This window comes from Equus asinus, chromosome 12 (genome assembly GCF_041296235.1).
Source record: "Equus asinus isolate D_3611 breed Donkey chromosome 12, EquAss-T2T_v2, whole genome shotgun sequence".
In the NCBI taxonomy this organism is placed as follows: domain Eukaryota; kingdom Metazoa; phylum Chordata; class Mammalia; order Perissodactyla; family Equidae; genus Equus; species Equus asinus.
Genome location: NC_091801.1, coordinates 19342004 through 19368390, shown reverse-complemented (window position 1 = coordinate 19368390; position 26387 = coordinate 19342004). Strand labels below are relative to the sequence as shown.

General features: G+C 36.6%; 1 protein-coding gene across 6 annotated transcripts in view; it reads right to left on the bottom strand.

Moving 5' to 3' along the window:
• PDE7A (phosphodiesterase 7A) overlaps nt 1–26387 on the bottom strand; it is a 112977-nt gene that overhangs the window by 39523 nt on the left and 47067 nt on the right. For 5 of the 6 annotated variants that reach the window (XR_011493173.1, XR_011493174.1, XR_011493175.1 and 2 more), the window contains exons 2-3: nt 17315–17375; nt 13895–13978 (exon numbers count right to left, since the gene is read on the bottom strand). Coding sequence is in view for 3 of the 6 variants with exons in the window: in XM_014845892.3 (XP_014701378.1) it covers nt 13895–13978; nt 17315–17375 (145 nt within the window). In the remaining 3 variants the exon portion in view is untranslated. Of the gene's footprint in view, nt 1–13894; nt 13979–17314; nt 17376–20929; nt 21108–26387 lie in introns of those variants that run through there. The other variant, XM_014845893.3, reaches the window with a different exon arrangement.

Below are 26387 nucleotides of genomic sequence, written 5' to 3'. Positions count from 1 at the left end.
GAGGAACAAAGAAGCCCACTTTAGGAAGACACAAGCTCTGCGGCACCTTTCAGTTTAAACCACTGTACTGTCAGCCTAACATCTCTGTCAGTCTCTTGCTCTCTCTAATCAATCAACTTCTCTCTCCCTCTTCTTTCCCCTCACTATCTTTCCCTCCCAATTTGCTAGTGCTCATTGTTATTCTCAAACTTAGAATTTTCACAACATCCTATCAAGAGACTAAACAGATTAAAATTAGTTGAATGAAAGACATCAAGAATCAGTTTATTAAATGCTGGAAGACCAGAAACCTGTACCTTAGTGGGAGTGATTCCCAGACAGGGCAGATCTGAGGGTTAGGGATCTCCTAAAAATGGGATGAAATCTGAAGCATCTCAGTAGGTCTTGAAGAAGTGCTAATGCCAACGTTTTCAGTTTAAGTATTTGTCAGAAACCAATCATCTACCTGTATAAAAACTGGACCATTAAATCTGACCAGCTTGAAAAAAAAAAAAAGGTATATAAAATGATCACAGACTTAGAAGACTAGCTATCTATCCGCTGGTGACCCTGTAGCCCTCAACACCATCACCGGATTCCACGCACAGTTATCAGGGACAGACACAGGGGCGAAGAGGTTAAATAAGCAGCATCAATCTTAGCTTTTTGCTGCCTAAATCATTAACATTTTGCATACTGTGAATACTTACGGATTAGTTGTAACACTTTTTCAACTCCATGACCAGAAACTGAGCTTTCTGTTCAATAAGCAGTCACACACCTTCTCTCGGGTTGAATAAAAATTTGTGACTAAGGTGAGCATCTGAAAATTTTAGCAGCATCTTTAACGAGCTATGCTCTTCCAAATTTCTTAATAAACACAAGCCATTCATATCATTCCTACTGATATGTATGCTCTATTTAAATTGAAAAATGGACACTTCCAAGAGAAGAAAATAAGACTTTGAAACAATACTCCAAGGAATGTTTCTGGTCATCCCAAAATAACATCAACAATGAGCTCCTAGGTGAAAAACCCCTTTCTCAAACTCACAAACTATCTAAATATGAACATTTTTATCTTTTGTGCTATAACATAAAGATAGTTAATAAGAACACAAACAAAGGTAAAAGCATGGTTCAGAAAATCTCTTTAGTGAGAGATGATGTCTGGGAAAAGTTTTTGATTTATTGTCCCATAGAACCAAGATAACACCTGATAAATTCACTGAGAAGTTAGCATGACTGTTCCACTAAAAAGATCAGAGAAAAAAAAAAGCCAGTTAACAATGAAAGTTCTGTATGACATATCCATTTTAGGAAAGATTTAACTTAAAAATTACAGTAGAACTTACTGATTAAAGCAGAATTATTGCAGCAAAGTTCCCAGATTAACCCTGACTATAGATTTATACCAGATCTTTACTTATACCAGATCTACACTTCTTGGCAAAGAGGATTCATGATCACCAACCCCCCCCCCCGCCTCGCGGCCATAGGCATGAATGCAAGTAAGTTTCAAACCAACTTCCAAAAGTTTGAACTCTCTCAGTTCTTTATAAACAACCACAGAACTCATCTAATACCACTTAATAAACAAATATGTAAATATGATTTTTAATAGTGCATAATTTAATTACCATACTTTAAAAACTTTTTGTTTGGATGTCATTTCAAAATACAAATATAAAACACAAAAAGTTGCAAAACTAAAAAAAGCACAAGGAATACCCTTTATCACATACCCTTTACTCAGATTTGCCAGTTACCATTTCACTCTATTTGCTTTATCATTTGCACTGAGTGTGTGTGTATCTGACTCTTTCTCTGAACATCTGAGGGTAGGTGACAAACATTCTGGTCTTTTACCCCTAAATGTTTCAGTGAATAACACTACAATTTAATACATTTTCCTATTATAAAAAGGCCAAAGTGAACATCTTCACACCTACATTAACATTTACATATGATTATTGCCTGTGTATACATTCCTAGTGTGAAATCAAAGAGAAAAGAATATTTAGGACTCGATGCCCCGCTGAGGAGCTGCCCTCATGAAAATCTGTAACAACGTAAACGTTATCACCAGCACCTTAGCTGATCATTTGTTTAACTTGCTAAATTTGATAGGAATTTGTTTAGTAATGAGGTGTCATATTGTTTCTGCATTTAATATACTTCTGTGTTCTTCTTTTTCTTCTTTTGCCTCTTTAAACCCTTTAGAAAGACTCCAAGTCAGAACTTGCTGCGTGATAAGGTCTATGACAAATCCTGTTGTGAAGACAAATTTATAAGCCTTAAGAGAATAGGGATTTATGACAAAAGACAATTCAAACGACAAAAACTTAAGGCAGAAAAAATTGTAATATCTAAACGATAAAATTACTGTTGAGGGCCTACTTGTTAAGGTTGGAGCCTAGAATTGTTCCCTAACTGGCCAGCCATCTTGAGGAGAATGCATGCTGATACTGTAAACCCAAACACTGTTTATAATAAACCATATATATAAAAAATCTTGGGGCCGACCCAGTGGTGCAGTGGTTAAGTTCGCATGTTCTGCTTCTCAGTGGCCCGGGGTTCGCCAGTTCGAATCCTAGGTGCGGACATGGCACCGCTTGGCACGCCATGCTGTGGTAGGCGTCCCACATATAAAGTAGAGGAAGATGGGCACGGATGTTAGCTCAGGGCCAGGCTTCCTCAGCAAAAAGAGGAGAACTGGCAGTAGTTAGCTCAGGGCTAATCTTCCTCAAGAAAAAAATCTTAAAAGAAGAGCTAAGTCTTGTAGTGTAGATCTCTAATTTCCAGGTAAATTTAGTAAAGACAATTATGATAAATATGGAGAAAATCATAATGCAGAAATTAGTTAAAACTACTCCAGTACCTAAATAAACAGCAGCAGCACCTCACAGATAGAACACATAGAAGAAACACTAAATTCTAGATACATAATAGTTATAATAACTAGGCTAATAGTATTTTTGTGTGCATTACTTTGGTGAGGAAGATTGGCCCTGAGCTAACATCTGTGCCAGTCCTCCTCCATTTTGCGTGTGAGTTGCCACCACAGCATGACCTGATGAGTGGTGTAGGTCCACACCCAGAATTTGCTTTGGTGGCCTGTGACCCCGGGTCGCCGAAGCAGAGCATGTCAAACTTACCACTACACCACTGGCTGGCCCCAAGTATACTATATGTTTTTAACCTGTTGATATGCATTTCCTCCTGTATTTTAAGCTTTCCCTCTCTTTAAGAAAGACTTGACCTTGGTTACAAAGTAGAGGATAGGCTGCAGGATAGAAACACTGAAAGTAAGGACAGTGGTTTAAGAGAATACCAGAGTAATCCCAGACAGTGGTGATAAAGGTCTGAATAAAGCAAGACAGGAGATAAGGAGGACAGAGAGGAGAGTAACATGACAGTTATTTTCAGGTGCAAAATAGATGGGATTTATCACAGAAAACACAGTGGATTTAAGCAATGAAAGAGCAGAAAGAGACAAGAATATTACAACAGGTAAAGTAATAGTAAGTTTAAGGTAAAAACCAAAGAAATGCACAGAAGAGGTGAGTTGAGGAGCTGTGGACCTAGCTTCAATGAATTTAATACACCTATCCAGAACTGTATAATCAGAACATCTAGAAACTATTTTAACTTCAGCAGGCAAGTTTTTGCGTCATTGTGAAAAATAAAATCTTACTTTTAATTATATACGAGGGAGAGTGCATGTTACTAAAGTCTTAAACGCTGAGTCCCTCTGAAGGTTGGAACCCATTCTGCAGAGCTGCCGAGGGGCAGCTGCCTTTGCCAGTCTGAAGAAGAGAAGGCCTGAAGATGGCTCACGGGAGGTTTAGTCACAGCAGCAGCACATGCTCACTCCCTGATTAGATCACATTTCACAAAACATACTAGATTAAAATGTTTTATTTTAAGAATTCTGAGCTGTGTGATCAACAGAACCCACTATTTCAGTAAGGAAGAATGATTCATTTTTTCTCTAATAAAAGAACCCTCCAAATTCTATCAACATTTTGGGTTAGAGAGACTCTCATTTTGTAGTAACTACAGGATCAGTTCTAGGGTGACAGTCAATTTCCAACTACAAGCTAGAGTCTTAGACATTCACCATCTTTTGTGCGGTTGAGAGGAGACTGCTGCTCTGCAAGCTGAGCCGCCTCCCGTACGCTAAGATACCATGCTACCAAGGTTCCACATCGGCAGATCAGGCTAGACGCATAGATCCCCAAACCCAATTTAACATCCTCAAGCCTGGCAGTGCTTCACTATTTTCAACCATTCTGTGTCATTAGGTTTCATTTTTTACCCAATCTGAGCATATTTCTCTGTTAGAAGGAATGTTTCATCCATTTACCTTTATCACCATCATCAGTATCTTTGGTCTCACTTCTCTCATTTTGTTCTTCAGATTTTATATTATTTGCTCCTGGTTTTGTAATGATTTACAAGGTATCCATCCTATTTTAATTCCATCAGAGATTACCTCCAAAAATTTGATCATGTCCAACTTTTCTCTTTCACCAAAAAGTCCCATTATGTTCCCTATTTAAGACTTCCAACATCTCATAACAATTATATTTTTAAAATATTTTATTTCACTAAATTCAGTGAAAGACAAGGGGTATACTAGAGACTCCCAATACAATTGCACTTTTTGTTATAATGTCAATATTTAAACTTAAACCCTTTTACTTATATCCTTACTCATCGCCAATTTTTGTATAATGCAATATTTACAGATAATTTTATTTAAACTTTTCAATGAGTAATGCATTCACATGAATCAAAAATTCAAAAAGATCTACAACAAAAAGTTTCTTTCTCTCTCATGTTCTCAAGCTACCCAGTTTCACTTGTGGAAACAACCAATGTTACCAATTTCTAATGTTTAGCTACAGAAAAAATTACATATTGAATCATCCTTGCTTCCTTCCATGAAACAAACCCACTAAGTCTGGAGTAGTATTCTTTTATGCTGTTGGAATTCTTTTTGCTAAAATTTTTTCAAAGATTTTTTTTTTAGAGACATTTACAGAGAGAGTATTATACTTGTTTCTTAAAAATTATATTTGCTTTATAAAAATAACTTTAAATGATTCCTTTTTCTGTAACCTAAAAGAATTTAAAGAGCTTTGAAACTAATTATTAGTCTTTTAAAGATCCTGAACAATCTGCCTGTAAAAACCTCTGAACCTCATGCTTTTAGAGGGTAACACGTGGATTTTCACAACTCCTTTACACTCTTGAAATCACTGATGGTTCCAAAGAGCTTCAGTTGATGTGAGTTATAGTTATTGATATTTTACCATGATAGAAATTAAAACAACATTTTTAATACTTATTTATCATTTCATTTAAAAATGACATAATAAGACTTCTGGTTTCTGGATCTACATGTAAGGAGCTTAGAAGTTGCCACTCTGTCCTAACAACAAGTAACAAGTCCTTGTTTTACCTGTCGAACAGACTGAAAAATGAACAACTCTTCTTGGATCTATAAGAGAGGTGAGGACACAGTGCAAACCTCCGCCCTCAAGACTGGAAAGATCAACAGGCGACGAGGAGGAAGAACAACTTACTGGAGATGAACCTCACAAACGGAAACCTCCTGGGGAACCAGTGTCAGGGTAGGGAAAACTCAACTAGTTGATGAATTTCTGGAGGCTCAGTGTGGACAACTCCAAGAGTTAACAACTCCAGGGAAACCCAGTCATGGGGGAGCACAATTGTGTGAGATTTACCTCCAGGAGCTTGACCAGATTCCCACAGCAAATGTCTGCCAAAACTCACACAAGAAGACATAGACAATCTGAATAGGCCTACAGCTATTAAAGAAATGGAATCAATAATTAACAACCTTCCAAAACAGAAAACACCAGGCCTAGATGGGTTCAGTGGTGAATTCTACCAAACACGTAAGGAAGAAATTATACCAATTCTCTACAATCTCTTTCAGAGCATAGAAGCAGAGGGAATATTTCCTAACTGACTCTGAAGCCAAAATTACTCTAATACCAAAACAAGACACAGATATTATAAGAAAAGAAAATTACAAACCAGTATCTGTCATGCACATAGATGCAAAAATCCTCAACAAAATATTAACATATCAAATCCAAAAAAGTATAAAAAGAGTTATACACTACAACCAAGTGGAATTTATCACAGGCATGCAAGGCAGCTCAACATTCAAAAATCAATTAATCTAATCAATCTCATCAGACTAAAAAAGAAAAATCACACCATCATATTAATAGATGCAGAAAAAGCATTTGACAAAATCCAACACCCTTTCATGATAAAAACTCTCAGTAAATTAGGAATACAGTCATGTGTCGCTTAACAACAGGGATATGCTGTGGAAAACACGTTAGGCAATTTTGTTGTTGCACGAACATCATACAGTGCACTTACACAAACCTAGATGGTATAGCCTACTACACCCTAGGCTCTTGTGGGACCACCATCATATACACAGTCTGTCATTGACCGAAACATCATTATGCAGCATATAAATGTATAGAGAACTTTCTCAATTTGATAAAGAATATTTACAAAAACCTTACAGCTAACATACTTAATGCTGAGAAACCTGAAACTTCCCCACTAAGAGTAGGTACAGGGCAAGGACGTCCCCTCTCACCGCTCCTGTTCAACATCATACTGAAAGCCCTAGCTAATCCAGTAAGACACAGATTAGGAAGGAAGAAACAAAACTTTCTTTGATCACAGATGACATGATTGTCTATGCAGAAAATCTGAAATAAACAAAAAACCTCCTGGAACTAATTAACAATTATAGCAAGGTTGCAGGATACAGGTTAATATAGAAAAGTCCACTGCTTAGGGAAGTCCTATACACCAGCAATGAACAAATGGAATTTGAAATTAAAAACGCAATACTATTTACAAGTAGCACTCTCCAAAAAGAAATACTTACATATAAAGCTAACAAAATATGTACAAGATCTATATGAAGAAAACTACAAAACCTGGATGAACAAAATCAAAAAAGAACTAAATAAATGGAGATATTCCACGATAGTGGATAGGAAGATTCAACATTGTTGTCAGTTCTTCCAAACTTAACATATAGTTTCAACGCAATCCCAATCAAAATCCTAGTAAGTTACCTTGTGGATATTGACAAGCTGATTCTAAAGTTTATATGGAGAGGCAAAAGACCCAGAATAGGCAACTCAATATTGAAGGAGAAAAACAAAGGTGGAGGAAGACCGGCCCTGTGGCTGAGCGGTTAAGTTTGCCTGCTCCGCTTCAGCAGCTGAGGCTTTTGCTGGTTTGGATCCTGGGTGTGAACGTAGTACCGCTCATCAAGCCGTGCTGAGGCAGCATCCCACATAGCAGAACCAGAAGGACCCACAACTAGAATACATACAACTATGTACTGAGGGGCTTTGGGGAGAAGAAGAAGAAGAAAAAAAGGCAGAGGGCTGACACTACTGACTTCCAGACTGACTATGATGTTACAGTAGTCAAGGTAGTGTGATATTGGTGAAAGAACAGAGAGGCAGCTCAATAGAACAAAAGAGAGAGCCCAGAAACAAAGCCACATAAATATACCCAACCAATCTTTGACAAAGGAGCAAAGGCAATACAAGGGAGCAAAGATAGTGTCTTCAACAAATGATGTTGGGAACAACTGGACATCCACATGCAAAAATATGAATCTACACACAGACCTTACACTCTTCACAAAAATTAACTTGAAATGGATCATAGACCTAAATATAAAATACAAAACTATAAACCTCCTAGAAGATAAAACAGGAGAAAATCTAGCTGACTTTGGGTATGGAGATACCATTTTAGAAACAACAAAGACAAGGTCTATGAAAGAAATAATTCATAAAATGGACTTTATTAAAATTAAAAACTTCTGCTCTGCTAAAGACAAGGTCAAGAGAAAGATAAACCACAGTACGGAAGAAGATACCTGCAAAGACATCTGACAAAGGACTGTTATCCAAAATACAGGAAGAACTCTTAAAATTCAACAATAAGAAAACAACTTGATTAAAAAATGTTAAAAACCTTAACAGCCACCTTACCAAAGAAGATATACAGACAGCAAATAAGCATATGAAAAGATGCTCCACAGGGAATTGAAAAATTAATTAATAATTAATTAATTATTGCTACACACTTACTAGAATGGCTAAATCCAAACACTGATAACACCAAATACTGATGAAGATATGATGCAACAGGAACTCTCATTCACTGCTGGCAGGTGTGCAAAATGGTACAGCCACTTCAGAAGACAGTTTGGCAGTTTCTTACAAAACTAAACCTACTTTACCATATGATCCTGCAATAGGGCTCCTTGGTATTTACCCCAAAAAGCTGAAAACTTATGTCCACACACAAACCTGCACGCAGATGTTTGTAGCAGCTTTATTCTTAAGTGCCAAAACTTGGAAGCAACCAAGACGTCCTTCGGTAGGTGAATGAATGAATAAACTGTGGCACATCCAGACAATGGAATATTATTCAGTGCTAAAAAGAAATGACCTATCAAGTCATGAAAGACAAGGAGTAACCTAAAATGCACATTACTCAGTAAAAGAAGCCAAGCTGAAAAGGCTACATACTGTATAATTCCAACTACATGACATTCTGGAAAAGGCAAAGCTATAGAAGGAAGAAAAAGATCAGGAGTTGCCCGGGGTTGGGGGAAGGAGGGGCAAATAGGTGGAGCATAGAGGACTTTTAGTGCAGTGAAAATATTCTGTGTGATACTATAATGATGGAGACATGTCATGACACATTTGTCCAAACCCACAGAATGTACAACATGAAGAGTGAACCCTAATGTAAACTATGGACTTGGGTGATTACGACGTGTCAATCTAGGTTCAGCAATTAGAACAAATGTACCACACTGGTTAGTGATGCTGATAATAGAGGAGGCTATGCATGTGTGGGGCAGAGGGATGTGGGAGACCTTCCTCTTCATTTTGTTTTGAACCTAAAACTGCTCTAAAAAAAGTAAAAAAAAAATAACATAACAAACCCATAACATGTCAACATAAATAACATTTTTATTTAAAAAAACCTGTTTTCCTAAACAAAAAATAAAATTAATCCAGAGAATGTCACTGTTTTACATTTTTACAAATCTGTTTAATGTCTGGAGATATCACACATCATGTAGCCTCTGAAAAACTCCTCTACACCTTTGAGAAAGAATGAGAGTGAAAAGGGCAAATACTGTCTCAGTATTATTACGGAAATAGTTTTAACCTCACAGAGCCCGGAAAGGGTTTTGAGGATCCCAGACCACACTTTGAGTATTGCTGGTTTAGTTTACCTATCTTTTCTTTTCTGCATTCAGTTTTGATAAGTTATAATTTTCAAGAAAATTATCTGGATCATACACGTATTCAAATATATTTTTAGAGTCAAGCAAAGGAGTCTTTTTTATTCTTTAATTTCCTTTATATTTGTTAGCTTTCCCCTTATTTTTTATTCTGAAAATTCATCTTAACTCAATTTACTCCACTGATTAAGTTAGCCACCAGTTTACCTATTTTATTATAATCAGCTTCTATTTAGTTTATTTTTATTTTAGTTCTCTAATTAATTTCTGCTTTTTATATTTACTAATTGATTTCTTCACCTTTTTTTAGGTGTACTTTGTTATGCTTTTTCTAACTTCTTGAGTTTTGACTACTTAATTCACTTATTTCATTCTTTCTCATTTATTAATATATTTTTAATGCTATGAATTTTCCTGTAAGCACTGCTTTAACTGAATTTCACAGGTTTTTAATATAGTCTTTAATTACTTTTTTTTTTTTTTTACAGTCCACAAAATCAGTTTCCATTTCCTCTTCTGAAGAAATATTTCAGAACTTTAAAAATTTCCAGGTGGTCAGGTCTTTTTGTTTGCTAGCTCTGCTAGTAAATTCCGGCTTTAGTGCTCCTACTTCCCCCGCTAGCTGTCTCTCTTTCTTTCCTTTTCCTCGCAGCAAAAGTCTCTAATGGAGTTGTCTGTACTTTGCTAAATCTAATTCCTCTCTTCTGTTCTCTCAACTTCATTCTAATCACCAAGTTTCCCCTACCACCACCTCCATATTGCTAAATCAATTCTCATTCCTCATCTTATTTGACTTATCAGCATGGTTTGGCAAACTTAAAACACGAAAATTTGATTTTTTCATGTATGATATGATTAAGGGGTCAAATTAAACCTGATATACCCTGACTGAATTACTAACCCTCAGAATCATAAGCATAAAAAAGGGTTGTCGTTTTATGCCAGTAAGTTTTGGGGTCAGTTGTTACTATTGAAAGGGGTAACTCTCCACAGAGGCCCCAAGTATCGCTGCATATTCTTGCTGGGTGTGTCAAGAACACCAAGCCCTGATCAACCTCGACCTGGGCCATTTCTCAGGAGTGTGTTTGCAGCTAGCAACCTTGAATGATAAGTAACAGAACAAAGAGTAGTCTTACCACAAAAGGGGTAAATTCTCAAAGCTCAGTCTTCCTCAGATGTGTGCACTGTATCTACATAAATCCCTCTGTGTTGTCTCTGTGGAACATTGGGTGAGTGGGGGGCTGTAGCACTGGAAGAACTGACACATTATGATGTTTACGTTGCTTGCTGTGCTATGAATAATAAAGTGAAATACTGTCTCTGACCCATGAGCCTTGTGTCTTCTCTCAGCAGCCACAAAGCAGTAACAGGTTAACTTACAAGGTAAAAATCTCAGACCCTTCACAATTCTTGACAGGTACAGAGCAATAGATAACTGGAACATATTCCATATGTCTCTTTTGTATTTCCTATCTTTTGCCTCATTGTGTTTCATTCTAAATATTTTCTTCTGACCTATATTCCAATTCACTAATTCTTTCTTCATTTTGGTCTTATTTCCTGTTAAAATCATCTCCAATGAGTACTTATTTAACGTATGGTATTTTTTCAGTCTTATAATTTCCATTTGGTTCTTTTTTACCATTTCCAGTTCTCTACTGAAATCCTCAATCCTGTCTCTTTTTTTCTGTCAACATAACTACATTTAGTTATTTTAAAGACCATGGACAATAATTCCATTATTAGAATTTCCTGTGGATATTTCTATTGTCTGTAGTTTCCTCCTCATTTTTTGTAACACTGTCTTGTTCCTTATGCCATTTTTAATTCAGTGCATGATACTGCATATAAAAAATTTAGATGCGGGGCCGGCTACGTGGCCAAGTGGTTAAGTTCGCACACTCTGCTGTGGCGGCCCAGGGTTTGGATCTTGGGCGCGGACATAGCACTGCTTGTCAGGCCATGCTGAGGCGGCGTCCCACATCCCACAACTAGAAGGACCTGCAACTAAGATATACAACTATGTACAGGGGAGGTTTGGGGAGATAAAGCAGGAAAAAAAAAAAAAAAAAAGATTGGCAACAGTTGTTAGCCCAGCTGCCAAGCCTTAAAAAAAAAAAAAATTTAGACGCAACTTGAGACAGAGTAATGTCACCTTCCCCCAAAGAGAATTAAGATTTACTTCTAGCAGGTAGCTAGAGGTACTAAAGTCACACATCACCTTATTCTAATCATTGATTTCTAAAGTATAGCACTTTGAGGTTCCAAATTAAGCACCAAGAGTTTACCAGGACCAATCCTCCAATCTTGGTGATCTACAAACACCTATTTTTGTTTTTCTAGCCTATTAAAAAAAATTTTATTGTATAAGTTTAAGGTAAACAGCTTTATGATTCAACATCTATATATACTACAAGGTGATCACCATACATCACCACACAGTTGATCCCCTCACCCATGCTGCCCATCTCCCAACCCCCTTCCCCTCTGATAACCACTAATTTGTTCTCTGTGTCTATGAGTTTTTATTTGTTCATTTTTTTTAGATTCCACATGGGCGTGAAATCATATTAGACTTTATCCATCAGACTTATTTCACTTAGCATAATACCCTCAAAGTCTATCCATGTTGTCACAAATGGCAAGATTTCATTCTTTTTTATGGCTCAGTAGTGTTCCATTGTATACATACATACATACACACACACACACACACACAGAGCACATCTTTATTCATTCATCCATCTGTGGACACTTAGGTTGTTTCCATATCTTGGCTATTCTAAATAACACCGCAAGGAATGGTGTGCATATATCTTTTCAAATTAGTGTTTTCATGTTCTTTGGATAAACACCCAGAAGCAGAATTGCTGGATCATATGGTAGGTCTACTTTTAATTCTTGAGGGTCCTCCATACTGTTTTCCATAGTGGCTGTACCAATTTACATTCCCACCAACAGCGCAAAGGGTTCCCTTTTCTCCATATCCTCACCAATACTTATTTCTTGCCTTTTTGATAATAGCCATTCTGACAGGTGTGAAGTGATATCTCACTGCAGTTTTGATTAGCATTTCCCTGATGATTAGTGATGCTGAGCATCTTTTCATATACCTGTTGGTCATGAAAAATGCCTATTCAGGTCCTCTGCCCATTTTTCAATCAGATTGTTTGGGGAGTTTTTTGAGGAAGATTGGCTTTGACTTCAAATCTGCCACCAAATCTCCTCTTTTTTGCTGAGGAAGATTGTCCCTGAACTATTACCTGTGCCCATCTTCCTCTATTTTACATGCGGGACACCTGCCACAAAATGGCTTAAGTGGTGCACAGGTCTGCACCCGGGATCTGAACTGGCAAACCCTGGCCTGCCAAAGCAGAGGATGTGAACTTAACTGCTATGTCACCAGGCCAGCCCCCAGACTGTTTGTTTTTTTGATATTGAGTTGTATGAGTTCTTTATATATTTTGGATATTAACCCCTTATCGAATACATCATTTGCAAATATCTTCTCCCAATCAGTAGGTTCTTTTTGTTTTGCTGATGGTTTCCTTCATTGTGCAAAAAACCTTTCAGTTTGACGTAGTCCCATCTGGTACTAAAGTTACAGACCACCTTAATCTAATCATTCATTGAGATATTTCAAAATTGGGATTTCTTTCTAAACTACAGCGCTTTGGACTTCCAACTTAAGCATAGAGGATTTACTAGGAGCAATCCCCCAACCTTGGTGAGCTATAAACACCTGTTTTTGTTTTTCTAGCCTTAAGTGTCCATTAGAATCTCTGTTCAGCTTCTGATCCACCTTTCCCAGAATCAGCAGATGCTACTAAGGGGAACAGTAACCTGAAATGCCAGGCTCCCCTCTCTGCCTTAATAGCATTCTGATATACTCAAACATATATTTTTTATATTTTTTCCAGTTTTTCTAATTTTTTAAAATTAGAGTGTTAATCTAAATACTTTATCCAACATTACCAAAAGTAGAACTCCTCCAAAACAGATTTAATGTGTTTAATATTTAAGGGTTTTAGAAGTTCTATTTTTTTCCCTTTTCTCCATTATGGGTTAGACCCATACAATACTGTTTTCAAAATATGCATACTATGGAATATCTTTAAATGTAACGTGTATTTTCAAATAAATCAAAAAGATACACCTTGTTAATTACAAAATACCTTTATAAAATGTCATTTGCACAAAAATATTTTATCTGGAGTAGTGAAGACAAAACATTTGGAATACAACAACTTTTAGAAAAATATACGTATTTTTAAAAAAGAAAAAAATGTACCAAAGTAATTTCACATTTAAATTAGAAAGGAGAAGAAAAACTATATCAGATTTCATATTCTAAGACTTCACAATTCTAATTGCCTCTAAACATTTACTAACATTATCTAGGAATAAAGTGTCATTTATCATGATCCAGTGTTTCTAAAACATTCCAAACATAATATGGTTTATTCTTGTATTCTTTTTCCCTTGGAAAAGTATGTACTTTTATGAAGATATGAAGTTTACTGAAAGTCTATGAGAGATATTGTATCTGCCAAGACTTACCATGAAAAATACGAAAATCAATATACGGATGAGAACCTCTTCTTTCTGATTCAAAGCCTGCTCGACTCCTTACGCGTACATCTCCTGTACAGAATCAAGAACAAGACATAAGTTTAGAAGGCTGCCATTTGGGAAGAAGCTCCTATATGCAACAAAAGTCTCTGTGGTATCACATTCGTAAGTAATGGCCCATTAATGATATAAATGGAATAAGTAGTTAGGAGCTAACGTATCTGAAGAGGTTTACAAATTTTCAGTACTGAATTGTAAGGCTAGACGAGGAGTTTTTTTTTTTAATTTACCCCTACAATAACAATAATTATTATTATAATCTATATTTTAAAGTTAGCTTTCTGAAAGATGATTCAAGTGTATGATAATCCAACCTAATATCTTATTTATTAAGCGTCTACTGTGTGCCTAGCACTATACTACAAGCTATAGGGATAGGAAAAAATAGAAAATACATTATTTATTCTCAAGTAGTTCATTATTTTTTAAAATGTAACAGAAAAGTTAAATGTTCGAAGTTTGCCTTCAATGTTTAATTCTATCAATCTTCTCTTTTCTCACTGACAGTGGGTATGCTCAAGGCCTTTAGTTGGGTCTTAGACTTTGGTCTTGATACGTTCAGTACTGTTCCTACATGTATCCATCTGACTTTCAGATCTACTTCTCCATACAACAACGCAACCACTGCAACCATGTACCAGATACTCTTTTTGTGTTTCATAGGCATTATTTTATTTAATTCTCTAATCAACTCTAAGAGATAGGAATCTTAACCTCCCATTTTACAGACGGCGAAACTGAGCTTTTGAGAAGTTAAGTAGCATGCCTAAACCAGAAAGTTAGTACAAAGGGTGAGTGAGGATTTGAAACTAGCTCTGTGGGCTCCAAAGACAGCACCTTTCCCACTATACAGTCATGCATCACTTAACAACGGGGATACGCTCTGAGAAATGTGTTGTTAGGCGATTTCATCATTGTGCAAACATCATAGAGTGCACTTACACAAACCCAGATGGTACAGCCTACTACACACCTAGGCTATATGGTATTAATCTTACAGAACCACTGTCATATATGTGATCCATCATTGACTGAAATGTCATTATGCAGCACACAGCCTCCAAGATCACAACCTTTAACTCTCCAGTGCCTATCCCTGTGCTCATGCAACTTGGCTTGCCTAGAAGGCTTTCCTGCTTACTCTTTGCTTCCCTAAGTAAGGCCATCATTTCCTTCAAGGATCAAGTTATCTACCATGAGTCCATCCCACAATGCTAAGTTACTTCTCTCATGTGCTAATTTCCCCACTCAGCAACAAACGTTTCCTGAGCACCCACTACATGTGAAGTCTTAGAAATACAGCAATAAGCCAAATACATAAAGTCCTCGTCTTCATGAAGCTTATCCTTTCATAGAGTGAGACAAATAATAAAACAAATAATAATTTCATTCTATGGAGGATGGTAATAAGTAATATGGAGAAAACTAACGCAAGGTAAGAGGAACAGGGAGGGAGGAGTGATTCATTAGTGTGGTCAAAGAAGGCTTCATTGAAAAGGAGGCATCTTAGCAGGGACCTGAAGGAAGCGAGACAGTGAGCCATATGGCTCTCTAGAGGAAGAGGTTTCCAAGCATAAGGAAGAACAAGTATAAACACCCTGAGATGGGAGCATGATTGGCATGCTCAAGGTCAAGCAAAGAGACCAGCATGGCTGGAGTAAGGTGAGTGAAAGGAACTGGTGGGAGGTGAGGTCAGAAACATGGTAGGTCAGATCATGTTGAAGCTTTGTGGACCATTATAGTAGCTTTGGCTGTTACTCTAACATAGAAAACCACTGGAGGATTCTGAACAGAGGACTGAGATTGATTTAACTTATATCTGAAAAGGTTCACTCTGAAAGCGTAAACTAGAATCAAGTAGAGGCACAAAGGTACATGCAGAGAGACCATTAAGGAGTAAGTGCAATAAACAAGACAAACACTATGGCCTGGGGGGAGAGGGATAAGGGAAGAGGTTGTCAAGAGGTACAAAACTGCAATTATGCAAGTTAAGTTCTGGTGATCTAATGTACAACAATGTGACTACAGTTAATAAAAAAAAACCCACTATGGCTTAGATGGAGATGGTAACAGCACTGGGGTAGTGAGATTCTGGATATAAATGGAAGGTATCAGCCAAAAGGATTTGCTGATGAAGTAGACATAAAGTGTATAAGAAATAAGAGTCAAGAATGACTCCAAAATTTTTGACGTGACAACCAGAAGAATGGAGTTACATTTTCTGATGGCAAAAGACTGCAAAATAAACAGAACTGGGGAACACAAATCTTTTAATAGACATGTTAAATGTGAAGTACCCATTATACACCCATTTGAAGATGTTCTACAGAGTTTAAAAAAAAAAAAAAGAGTCTAAAGCTCTGCTTTAAGGAGAGCAGAATCCTGAACATGTTTGCAGAGAGAGATGAAGACAGTAAAGAGGAAAAGGCTGAACATTTGTGGAGGAAATCTATGTACTAGAGTAGAATGGAACTGAGGCAAGTAAGACACACAAGTTAACTAAAGAGGGAAAAAGGGAAGAAGAGCAAAAACAGGACATGGGACAAGACTCAGGCTTAAGAGTATGAAAAGCAATTAGTGAGAGAGGCAAAACCAAAAAGCAAACAAACAAAAAACCCCAGAAGTAGTGAAGAATAAAGATGGCTCAATATCATAGAAGTTAAGGGAGGAATTCTGTGCATGAGGACAGTAGTCATGGAAAATTCCACTAAGAACAGATGAGTGAAAGTGCCTATTGGAATATTAATAGTACATTTTTCATAGTATGAATTAAAGTACAAGGGATCAAGGAGTGTGTGGATGAAGAGATAAATCTGGCAAACAGAGGGAGAGAGAAAGAAAATTATACCTATATACACATCTAAATTCATTTTACCTTGTGGACTTGAGTAATACACTAAAAATTTAAGAACCGAGACCAGAAGTAGATAAACAGTCTATCCCGCCAGCCCACTGAGAACAAAATACATCCAGTGACAGGACTCTCTGATGAGATATTTCATGGCCTCATCTTTGTCCACGTCAGCTTGGACATCTCTTTAGTATTTAGCGACTTTACAAATCTAAGACTCTTTTTATGAAGAATACCCAGCATGCAACTTAAAATTGCGTACCTATTACAGAGTCCCAGTTATTAAGCCAGAGATTTCTCAATTACCTGTAACTCTAAAATGCTATTTTTCTCACATCACATTCAATATTGGTTTCTAGACTCTAAACTTCAAAGTAATAGATTATTTCTGCTGCAAACCCCAATGAAAAGCTACATAATGAAAGATATCTCAATATCAAATAACAGAAGATAGTAACAAAATTAACTGATATTGGTACAAAACAAATAAGGCTTACCTAGCATACGAATGTACAACGCAGTCTGATCAGAACTGTCATAGGAAATAGCTCCACGCCTCTAGAAAAAAAACACACACATTTTTAATGCATGACAATTAAATGTGATATAAAATTCAAGTCAACAAACGTGTTTATTATTTATTATTTGTGAAACTGTGCAAGAGAAGTTAGATATACAAAATGAAAGTAGATATGGCATCTGCTCTTGACATCTCTAGTTGTGAGGAAGACAATTATAATACTATAGTCAAGCACTACCATAAAAGTGAATACAGAGTGAGAACACACACAAGGTGGAAATTTAATTGGCCGGACTAAGTTAGACAAGTCCACGTGGGCAGACATCTTCTGCAGAGGTAAACAGAAGAACAGATATGCCCCAACTACTTTACTATCCCCTTCACTTAAACAGGAATGAATAAGAAGAGAAGAATCATCAGATATTTGAAGAAACCCACTAGCTGGAAATAAATGGAACAAAATGAAAAACTAAATGACCCAGAGGCCAGCAAGAAATAAGAAAATTTTTTTAAAAAATGTAATCAGTGTACTCAAAGAAAATGAGAAGACATTAAATCCATAAAACAAAAAACAGGGTGCCACTGAAAGAGAGCAGATTTTAAAATACATTTTTGAAGGGCCAGCCCCAGGTATAGTGGTTAAATTCAACACACCCTGCTTCGGTGGCCCAGGTTCACGAGTTTGGATCCCAGGCACAGAACTACACCACTCATCAGCAGTGCTGTGGTGGTGACCCACATACAAAATAGAGGAAGACTGGAACAGATGTTAGCTCAGGGCTAGTCTTCCTCACCAAAAAATAGAACAAAAAACTAGGTAACGAACATAATCTAATTTATAACTATAACATACCAAATTTATTTTAAGGTAGTCATTTTAGACATTTATAAAGGTACTGATTTAGCTATTAAAATGGTAGGGTTTGTATTAGCTAATCATGAAAACTTGGCAAAAAGGGTAGAACTCAATTTTAAACATATGTTAAATTACGTAGGGATGTGCAAAATATTCAATATTCTATTTATGAATATTCTATTCATTACTAATTTAAGTAAGTCTGGCCCATAAATACAAGACACAACTCATGAAATAAATCCAAATGAGACCAAAAACATTTTTTAAAGAATGAACTTTAAAATATATATCTGGAACCCATCAACAAATACATACTGAGTGATAATTTGTTCATCTATCTCCTCACAGACCAAGATTAAAATTATTATTATTAAATTCTCTCACTAAACAATCTAGGGAGAATAGTCTGAAGTAACTCATTTTGGGAAAATAGACTATAAACTATGAACTGTAATGATAAACACTTGATTTTTTTATTTCCATGTTAGAATTACGTTATTTTAAAAAATAATTATCTGTGGTTTATATGCCAACACCGCAGCATAGACTTAGCATGGACATCTCTTAACGTATTTTGAAAAGATTATCATTTAAAAAGCCATATATTAGTAAAATTCTATTTTTAATAGAAATAATAAAACAAATTTAATCAAAACCTTGCATCACGCTGTCAGTCATAAAACACTCTGAGCTATGTTCCACATTCCCACCTCACCTCACCAGTGAATGGAAATAACTGAGAAGCTTCCACTCGTGACTTTTCTAATTTAGCCATCCTGGAAACAGCTTGTAAAGCAAACTAGCATAGGTCAAAACATGGGCGAGGCTGGGCTGACCAGAAACTGACAGCCGCAGCACAAACAAGTTGAACTGTAAGGTTCCAAAGGACCCAGTGCCACACTCACAGGAGTTCTGAGTGCCCTGGTAAGACACTCACTCACCCTGAATCAGGGTGAATCATTCTTCCACAAAAGCTTTGACTTACAAGGCAAATGACAAAAGGCGTCAAAGTTGTTCCCAATATCACACAAATAATACATAACTTTTACACACAGACATGTCTTAAAACTGAGCAAAGATATTTTAAGTGCCGTTGTTTAAGTTTTCCTCTAAAATGATCCATTGTGCAAAAGCATGTGTATTTCCCTTACATGGTAAAAGTAATAAGATATTAACTAATAGTCGCTGAGCTCCTACTCTATGCCAGGAAATGCTCCAGGTGCTTTCATACAAAGTCGCACTTAATCCGCACAAGACCTCTAACAAGGTAGGTTTTACTGGCCCCATTTTGTGAATCAGTAAGCTGATGGTCCAAGGACTTAAACACAGTAGCACTAAATAAATTTTTTGGTAACATTACCGAAAAATAGTAACATACTACAAAAGATGAAGCCCAAAGTTCTGAAAGCAGTTTTCTCTGACGCAGCAAAGTGAGCTTTTTCAGAGTATATTCATCTCACACATGCTGGGAAAGTATGCTTGCCTGCGTGCCTATTCACATGCTGCACTGAGCCACTGACAGTAGTACCCTTCCCATCCTTCCTCCCTAGGCAAACAGTATAATTTTGTTTAAAATCACCAGCTTAAAATATTAGCATTCTTCTTGTTTAAAAACAATTTAAATTTTTTGGTGGAAAAAAAATCTCTGAAAACAACCAAAATTCAACTACTCCATTATTAATGTTAACTTGACCTTCATTCAATAACTTGGCAAGCTAATCCTTTAAAAACAGTAAGTTAATAGCTGTCAGTGCAACAAAATTAATTCTTAACTTATAAAACATAAAAGTTTTTAAAATTTGAGTACATTGTTTTTCTTTAAGAAAATTCTTCAATCATATTCACTAAGAAACAGGACCACCTCAAGTAAGAGACAATTATGCTTAAATGCAAAAAAACTAATCAGGGATTAATATCTTGCTTGAAAAAGAAATTTAACTTTATAAAAGCTTTGTGTTGCTTAGCAAATAGTGATGACCTTATAAATTTTAAATTAATACTCTTCCATTTCTTAATACAGGAACAAAAAAGCTGCATGGTGGATGAAAGATATAATCATTTTTATACAAGTATAGAATAATAATTTCAAATAGTATAATCTTAAATATTTCCTACTTTAGCTTAAGACTCTCGTCCAGATGGCAAATGGCTAGCGTTTACCAAGCATTTCACAACCTGATGTTTAGAATTTAACTTCGAAAACAACAGCTATATAATAATCGTACATTTTTCCATATCTTATAAGTAAGGCATACATTTTAGCAGCAGCAAGACCTTAAAAGAGAACATGATAGAAAATGGTATTTAGTTTTTAAAAAGTTTATAGCTGTTTAGAATTCCTCAATAATTATACTTTAAATATATAGTGAATTCTTTATCTCCAAAAGAGAACGCTTAAAACATGTATACTAAAGTCTAAATTATTTAATAATTTTATAACTTAAAAGTGAAATTCTTTAATCATAAAAACTTTCTGAAGGGAATGATACTGAGGAAAGCTACTTTGATACCAGGGAATGATACCATAAAAAGCCCCTAAGGAGGAACAAGGTGGGAGAAGAAGAAAAAATATATGCAGTAATTTTTAGCTTTTCGGCTGACAGGTAAAACTCGTACCTTTTAATCAGAGAAATAAAAACTGAAGCAAAGGAAGAAGAAATTCAACTAGCAATTTCATTCTACCAAATACAAAAACTAATGACTAATGTCACAATCCTAAAAATAAAGATGGCCTACCTTAGAGGCGAGCCACTTGATAAGAACCAAGGCTAGGCACCAGATCAATGTAATTCCCATTGGATCAATCGAAAGCCCGCTGCATAATCTCCCTCCTCTCCCAGCGAGCAATGAGCATGGAAGACTTGCTAGGCGTTTGAAAACAACCAGCTGTCCCGAGGCAGAAGAGAGGGGACACTGACTGCCTTGAACCTCAAGCAGCTGCCTTCAAACAACAATCACCTGACTGCTCTGAGAATGCGCTGCCAGCCAGCCTTCTTACCCAGCGCGGGCTTTCTGCCACAGCCAGGGTTGGGTAGAACAGCGTAAACAATGTGGAAAGAGGAAAGGAAAAATACCTTAGTGAGGGCTAACCTGACAGTCTCCCAAACCGTACATGAAGGAGGTCTCAGGCTAGCCCCAAACACTTCTACAATCTTAATACTAACAGAGTGCTTTGAAACAACTTTCAAAAAATATTTGGCAGTACTAACAATTTCTTTAACATAGACCAGCTTTACAGGTGTAAAGTCTTGGTGTTCAAAAATATTAATGCATTTTATCCTATCTTTTCAACTTTTAACAGTGAATTTCTTCAACTTTTTATTTCCATTAGAGTTAGGGTAACTTTATGAACGTTAGAGGCTTTCATAAATATTGTCTGTGCCATTTAAAATTATAATTCACTCATTTTGGATTTATTGACAAAGGCCAGTCTAAAGCACATTTTCAAGCAATTAAAAGCATATTATTTCCAAGCCCTAACTGCAATCTAGCTTATATTACAATATTTTTGGTACATGTCTCATTCTTCTCTTGGCTCTCTAATAGCAAAGCGGGCCTAGGTTCATCCATCTTCGTCATCTCTCACAGCAGCCAGCAGGCTGCAGGGAGTATTAAAGCCTTTCATGAAACTTGTATTCAAGTATTCAGCAAATATTTATGAAGCTGCTACTTTGTACCAGGCCCTGGGCTAGATGCCAGGGGCATAATCACTGCATAAAACCAGACATGGCTCCTGCCCTTGTGAAGCTTACCGTTTAGTCAGAGTCTACACAAAACAAAGTCTGCAAATAAATACAAAATTGCGACTGTAAGAAGTACAATGAAGCTGAGATAGGACCTGCCAACAAAGCCTAGTTCTGACCTCATTAAGAGGTGAAGGACTTCTTCCCAGAGTCCCTGAAATGTCCTGCAACTGAAATGAAGGGGCAAGAACACAAAGAGGACAGGAAAAACGATCTGCAAGTAGGGTAAGTAGAAGCAATGGGAAGACCAGGGGAGCCTAGAAGGCAGAAATGGGAGAGCCAGAGCGGAGGGCCTGTGAAGGTATTTCATCTTCATCCTAAAAGCTAATGCCAACCTGAAGAAGTTTAACTTTAGCTGTGACAGCACTGTGTCATGCACTGCAGCTCATGAGTGGACAAAGTCATCTGCATGTCAACGGTACACAAATGATGGTTCTAAAATATTTGAAAACAGACCAAATAGTTCAAATACTAATGCTATTTTCATTGTCCAATCTTCAGTACAAAGAGCTTATTTAAAAGAAAAGTTAATTCTAGACCTGTCAAAATAAAGCATAAATTAAATTCACAGGTCTAAATCAAAATTTTCCCAAACTGAAGCCATTCATAACACATGGCCATAAATTTCTCTCTACACTTTCTACATTATATACATCCCTTCTTACGACTGAACTAACAAACTGTAATGCTAATCTTCACACAAATCGAGATAACTTTTTAATTTCGTCATGAAACCACGTGTGACACGAGGTCGTCAGCGTCTTCGATTACTCTCTGCATTCCAGAAAGGTTCCAGTAACCAAACTCAAAGGATGCCCGGGATTAGGACAGAGCAGCAGAATGTATATTAGCCCAGTTCTCAGGAGAAATGCTGGTGGTCATCGGTAAGGGGCTGTGTGGCCTGGACTAGTGGCTAAAACGAGGTCATTATCTGCTGCTCTGGCCTGGCTTGCACACTCCAAATCAGCCCATTACCACAATTCTTAGCCCAGGAATACTTCACAGTTCCCTTCCAATCAGCTGCTTAAAAGCCAAGTTTCGAGAAGCAAATACCAATGATCTTATTTTTGGTACTTAAATATTTTTATAAATGTCTTTTTGGTTAATGGTGAGCTCAAGAATCTGCACTTTCTTTTAGCCTAAAAGAGAAGAATTGAACAGTAGAAGATGGGGAAAAAAATCAGAATTGAGACAGACAGAAAAAAAGACAGTAAGAAAGGCAGTCCCCAAAGTTCTCTCATTTAAATGAATTTCTGTTAAGATTATTTCCACCATCTCAAAACTCCCCTGCGTTTGGAGTCAAGACACTGGGTTTATTTCCCAGCCTTACTGCCAACAGCTGAGTGCTGCCAGACAAGTCACCACCTCTCTGGGCCTTATTTTCCTCCCCTTCACAGGAATTAAATAACATCTATAAAAGAATACCTAGCTTGTTCATAGTAGGCTCTCAATAAATTTTATTTACGAAATCAGAATATTTAAGACTTAAGAATGATAATGATCTAACCACCCTGGTGCTGCTTCAACTCCGAGCTTCACCGAAATTGCAACAGCCCATGAAGGGAACCTGCGCTGCGCCTGCCCAGTGCCCCGAGAGACCTCTTCTGAGCCTGGAGGGCTGTGGTCGTGGCTGTCATTTCTAACACTAGTGAACAGGTTGGCTCCCTAAAATGGTTCCCCCAGCATCCTCTTCTTAAATTTCAACTGTATGTCTGGCACTGAAATAGAGACAATCAAGACACAGCCCTCCCAGATGAGAAAATTTCCTATTTGAATATAAATAGCTATTGAGTTTACGTCTAAAATCATAGATCCTTCCTTGCTAATAACAGATTTACATCACTCAAATCTTACAAAAATCTCAGGGAATATATTTTTCTTAAAACAGTATACAATTTTCTTAATGGCATGAACTTAATGGCTTTATAACTTTTTCTTATTTTGAGATATGAAATATTTACTACTAATTTATCTTGATAAGTTACAAGGCCTCTCTTAATAATAAAGAATTTCAGGGGCCAGCCCCATGGTGCAGTGCTTGAGTTTGGCACGCTCCACTTCAGCGGCTCGAGTTTGTGGGTTTGGATCCCAGGCACAGACCTACATCGCTCGTCAGCCATGCTGTGGAGGCAACCCACATATAAAGTGGAGGAAGACTGGCACAGATGTTAGATCAGGGCTAATCTTCCTCAAGTAAAAAAAAAAAAAAAAGAGGAAGGCTGGAAACAGATGTTAGCTCAGGGCTGATATTTCTCAGCAAAAACAAAAATTCAGTAAGATTAAAAAAAATCCAACAGCTGTGATCAAATTAATATGAACACTTCTTTATAATATATATTTATTTCTTAGAAAATTCTCCTAAAAATCAGTCTTTCCAGATCAAATCATGTAATTTATTATTCCACAAAGAAATAGTTGCCTCTTGTACACTCACTCATGTATTCTTTCACATTAACATTTCCTACCTGTCTCCAAGCCTTAGTAAAACATGGCAGGGTAACAAAAAAAATCACTTGATTATACGAGAAAAATTAATGCATGGGATACAACTAAACTTTAAAAAAAATAACTTGATACAATAAAAAGAAAGTATAAAACTTCTTACCTTTCTGGGGCTTATAAAACTAATATCTTAATTAAAGTATTAAAGGCAGATCTCACTATTTTAGGAGTGTGATCAATAGAAAGAAAAGATATGACTTTGATCATTGTGTCTCAGAGCAGCAATCCAAGTGCAAATTTTATCCCTAGGGCTCTCTGCCACCCACAGGACACCTGTCAATCTTGGCAATAGCCTTTAGCTATCCATATAGAGACTCAGCATGTCCCTCTCTTGACCAAATTAGACTAACCTCATCTGCATTGACATCAGTGTCTATAATTTTGGAATCTCGTTGACAGAAATAGCCTATCCCAGAGTTCTTTACACAAATTTAGTGTCTGTAGAAAAGTATAACCAAATTTGTAATAGAAAAATGTGAATACTGCAGTCAAAACCCCCCAAATGTGCTTTTATCATTTTGAATTCTAGTCAATTTTATTAACAAATAATAAATTAGGGTGTGCTTTTTCTTTCTTTTCCTAAAATATTGTCATATCAGGACTTACTATTTTTCAAATGGTATGAATTTCAAGAGCTATGAACCTGACAAAACAAGGAAGTTTTGATAACTAACAAAAATTATTTTAAAACTGTGGTAACATGACATTTTACCAGTTAATTAAGACCTTTGTGCCACACTGACAGAGCTCTGAAGTAAGTTTTCTGTTATATAGTATGCCCGTACATGACGGCAACAGACTTGTGACTAGTCACGGTATGAAGGAGGCAATAAAAACATCATGACATTCTACAAACACTCAAGTATTCTGGTCCACAAAACTACATTTTATGATATTAAAAGAACTTACAGATTTGCTTATCGAACCATTGTTCATAGTATTTTAAAAATTATGGAAAAGTAGAAAGGGTCACAATTTTCAGAAGGAAAAAAAACCCAGTGGTATAGATTCCACAAGCGTAGAGTTTGGACTTAGAAAAGGGCATACAATGTGGATAATGTAAGTGTAAGGCTATACTCGTTTATCAGACCAGGAGAATGTCACCGACACAGGACACCTTAACTCTGGCAAGGCTGCGCACAATGTCTCTGGTGGCACCCTTAGGAATAAGACAGCAACGTGAGTCCCACACTACAGGCAGGTAGACCCTGGCTGACTGAACCAAACTACCCAGATACCCAGAGATTAATACTTGATATTAAACTAGTGGAAGATTTTTAGAGGTAACTAACAGAACGCTGCATTTGACCTTGTCTCGTTCCACAGTTTATTTATTGGGGTGCAGATCAGACAAATGCATATCAAATCTGCATATAAAACACAAACAGGAAAACAGCATGCTTAATAACAAAATAACTTAAATAAAGAATAAAGCCCACAGTTCTATATAAAATAAACGGCATGTGTGTAGAACAATGAAAATGGGTTTACAAAGTTTCCTTTAAAAAAAAGAGAAAAGGCCAGAATGTTTAAACTCTAAGTTAATAAGAGACAATAAGAAAAGGCAATTTTAGGAGGCACTGATAATATCCAGATAAGGATCCTTCACTATTCTTAATACAGGCCACATTTATAAGACCAAGCTCAGTTTTGAATATTACACTGGAAGATGCATACATACATGACATTTTTAAATGCAGATACGGATAATACATAAAGAACAGTTTTACAAACTGAGATACTTCAAGCAAAGAAATAAAAAGAAGGACAGAATGTGTTAAACTGCTGTAAGATGAAATAACCAAAGGGGTTCGGCTCTATTCTGTGAAATGACAGAAGGTGGAAGTAGGACCAATGGGCAGAAGTTTATGAAAAATAGAATTTGACTCAATATTACTGTCTAAGAACTTTCTACAATTAGAGCCATTTAAATTGAAAGGAACTGCCTC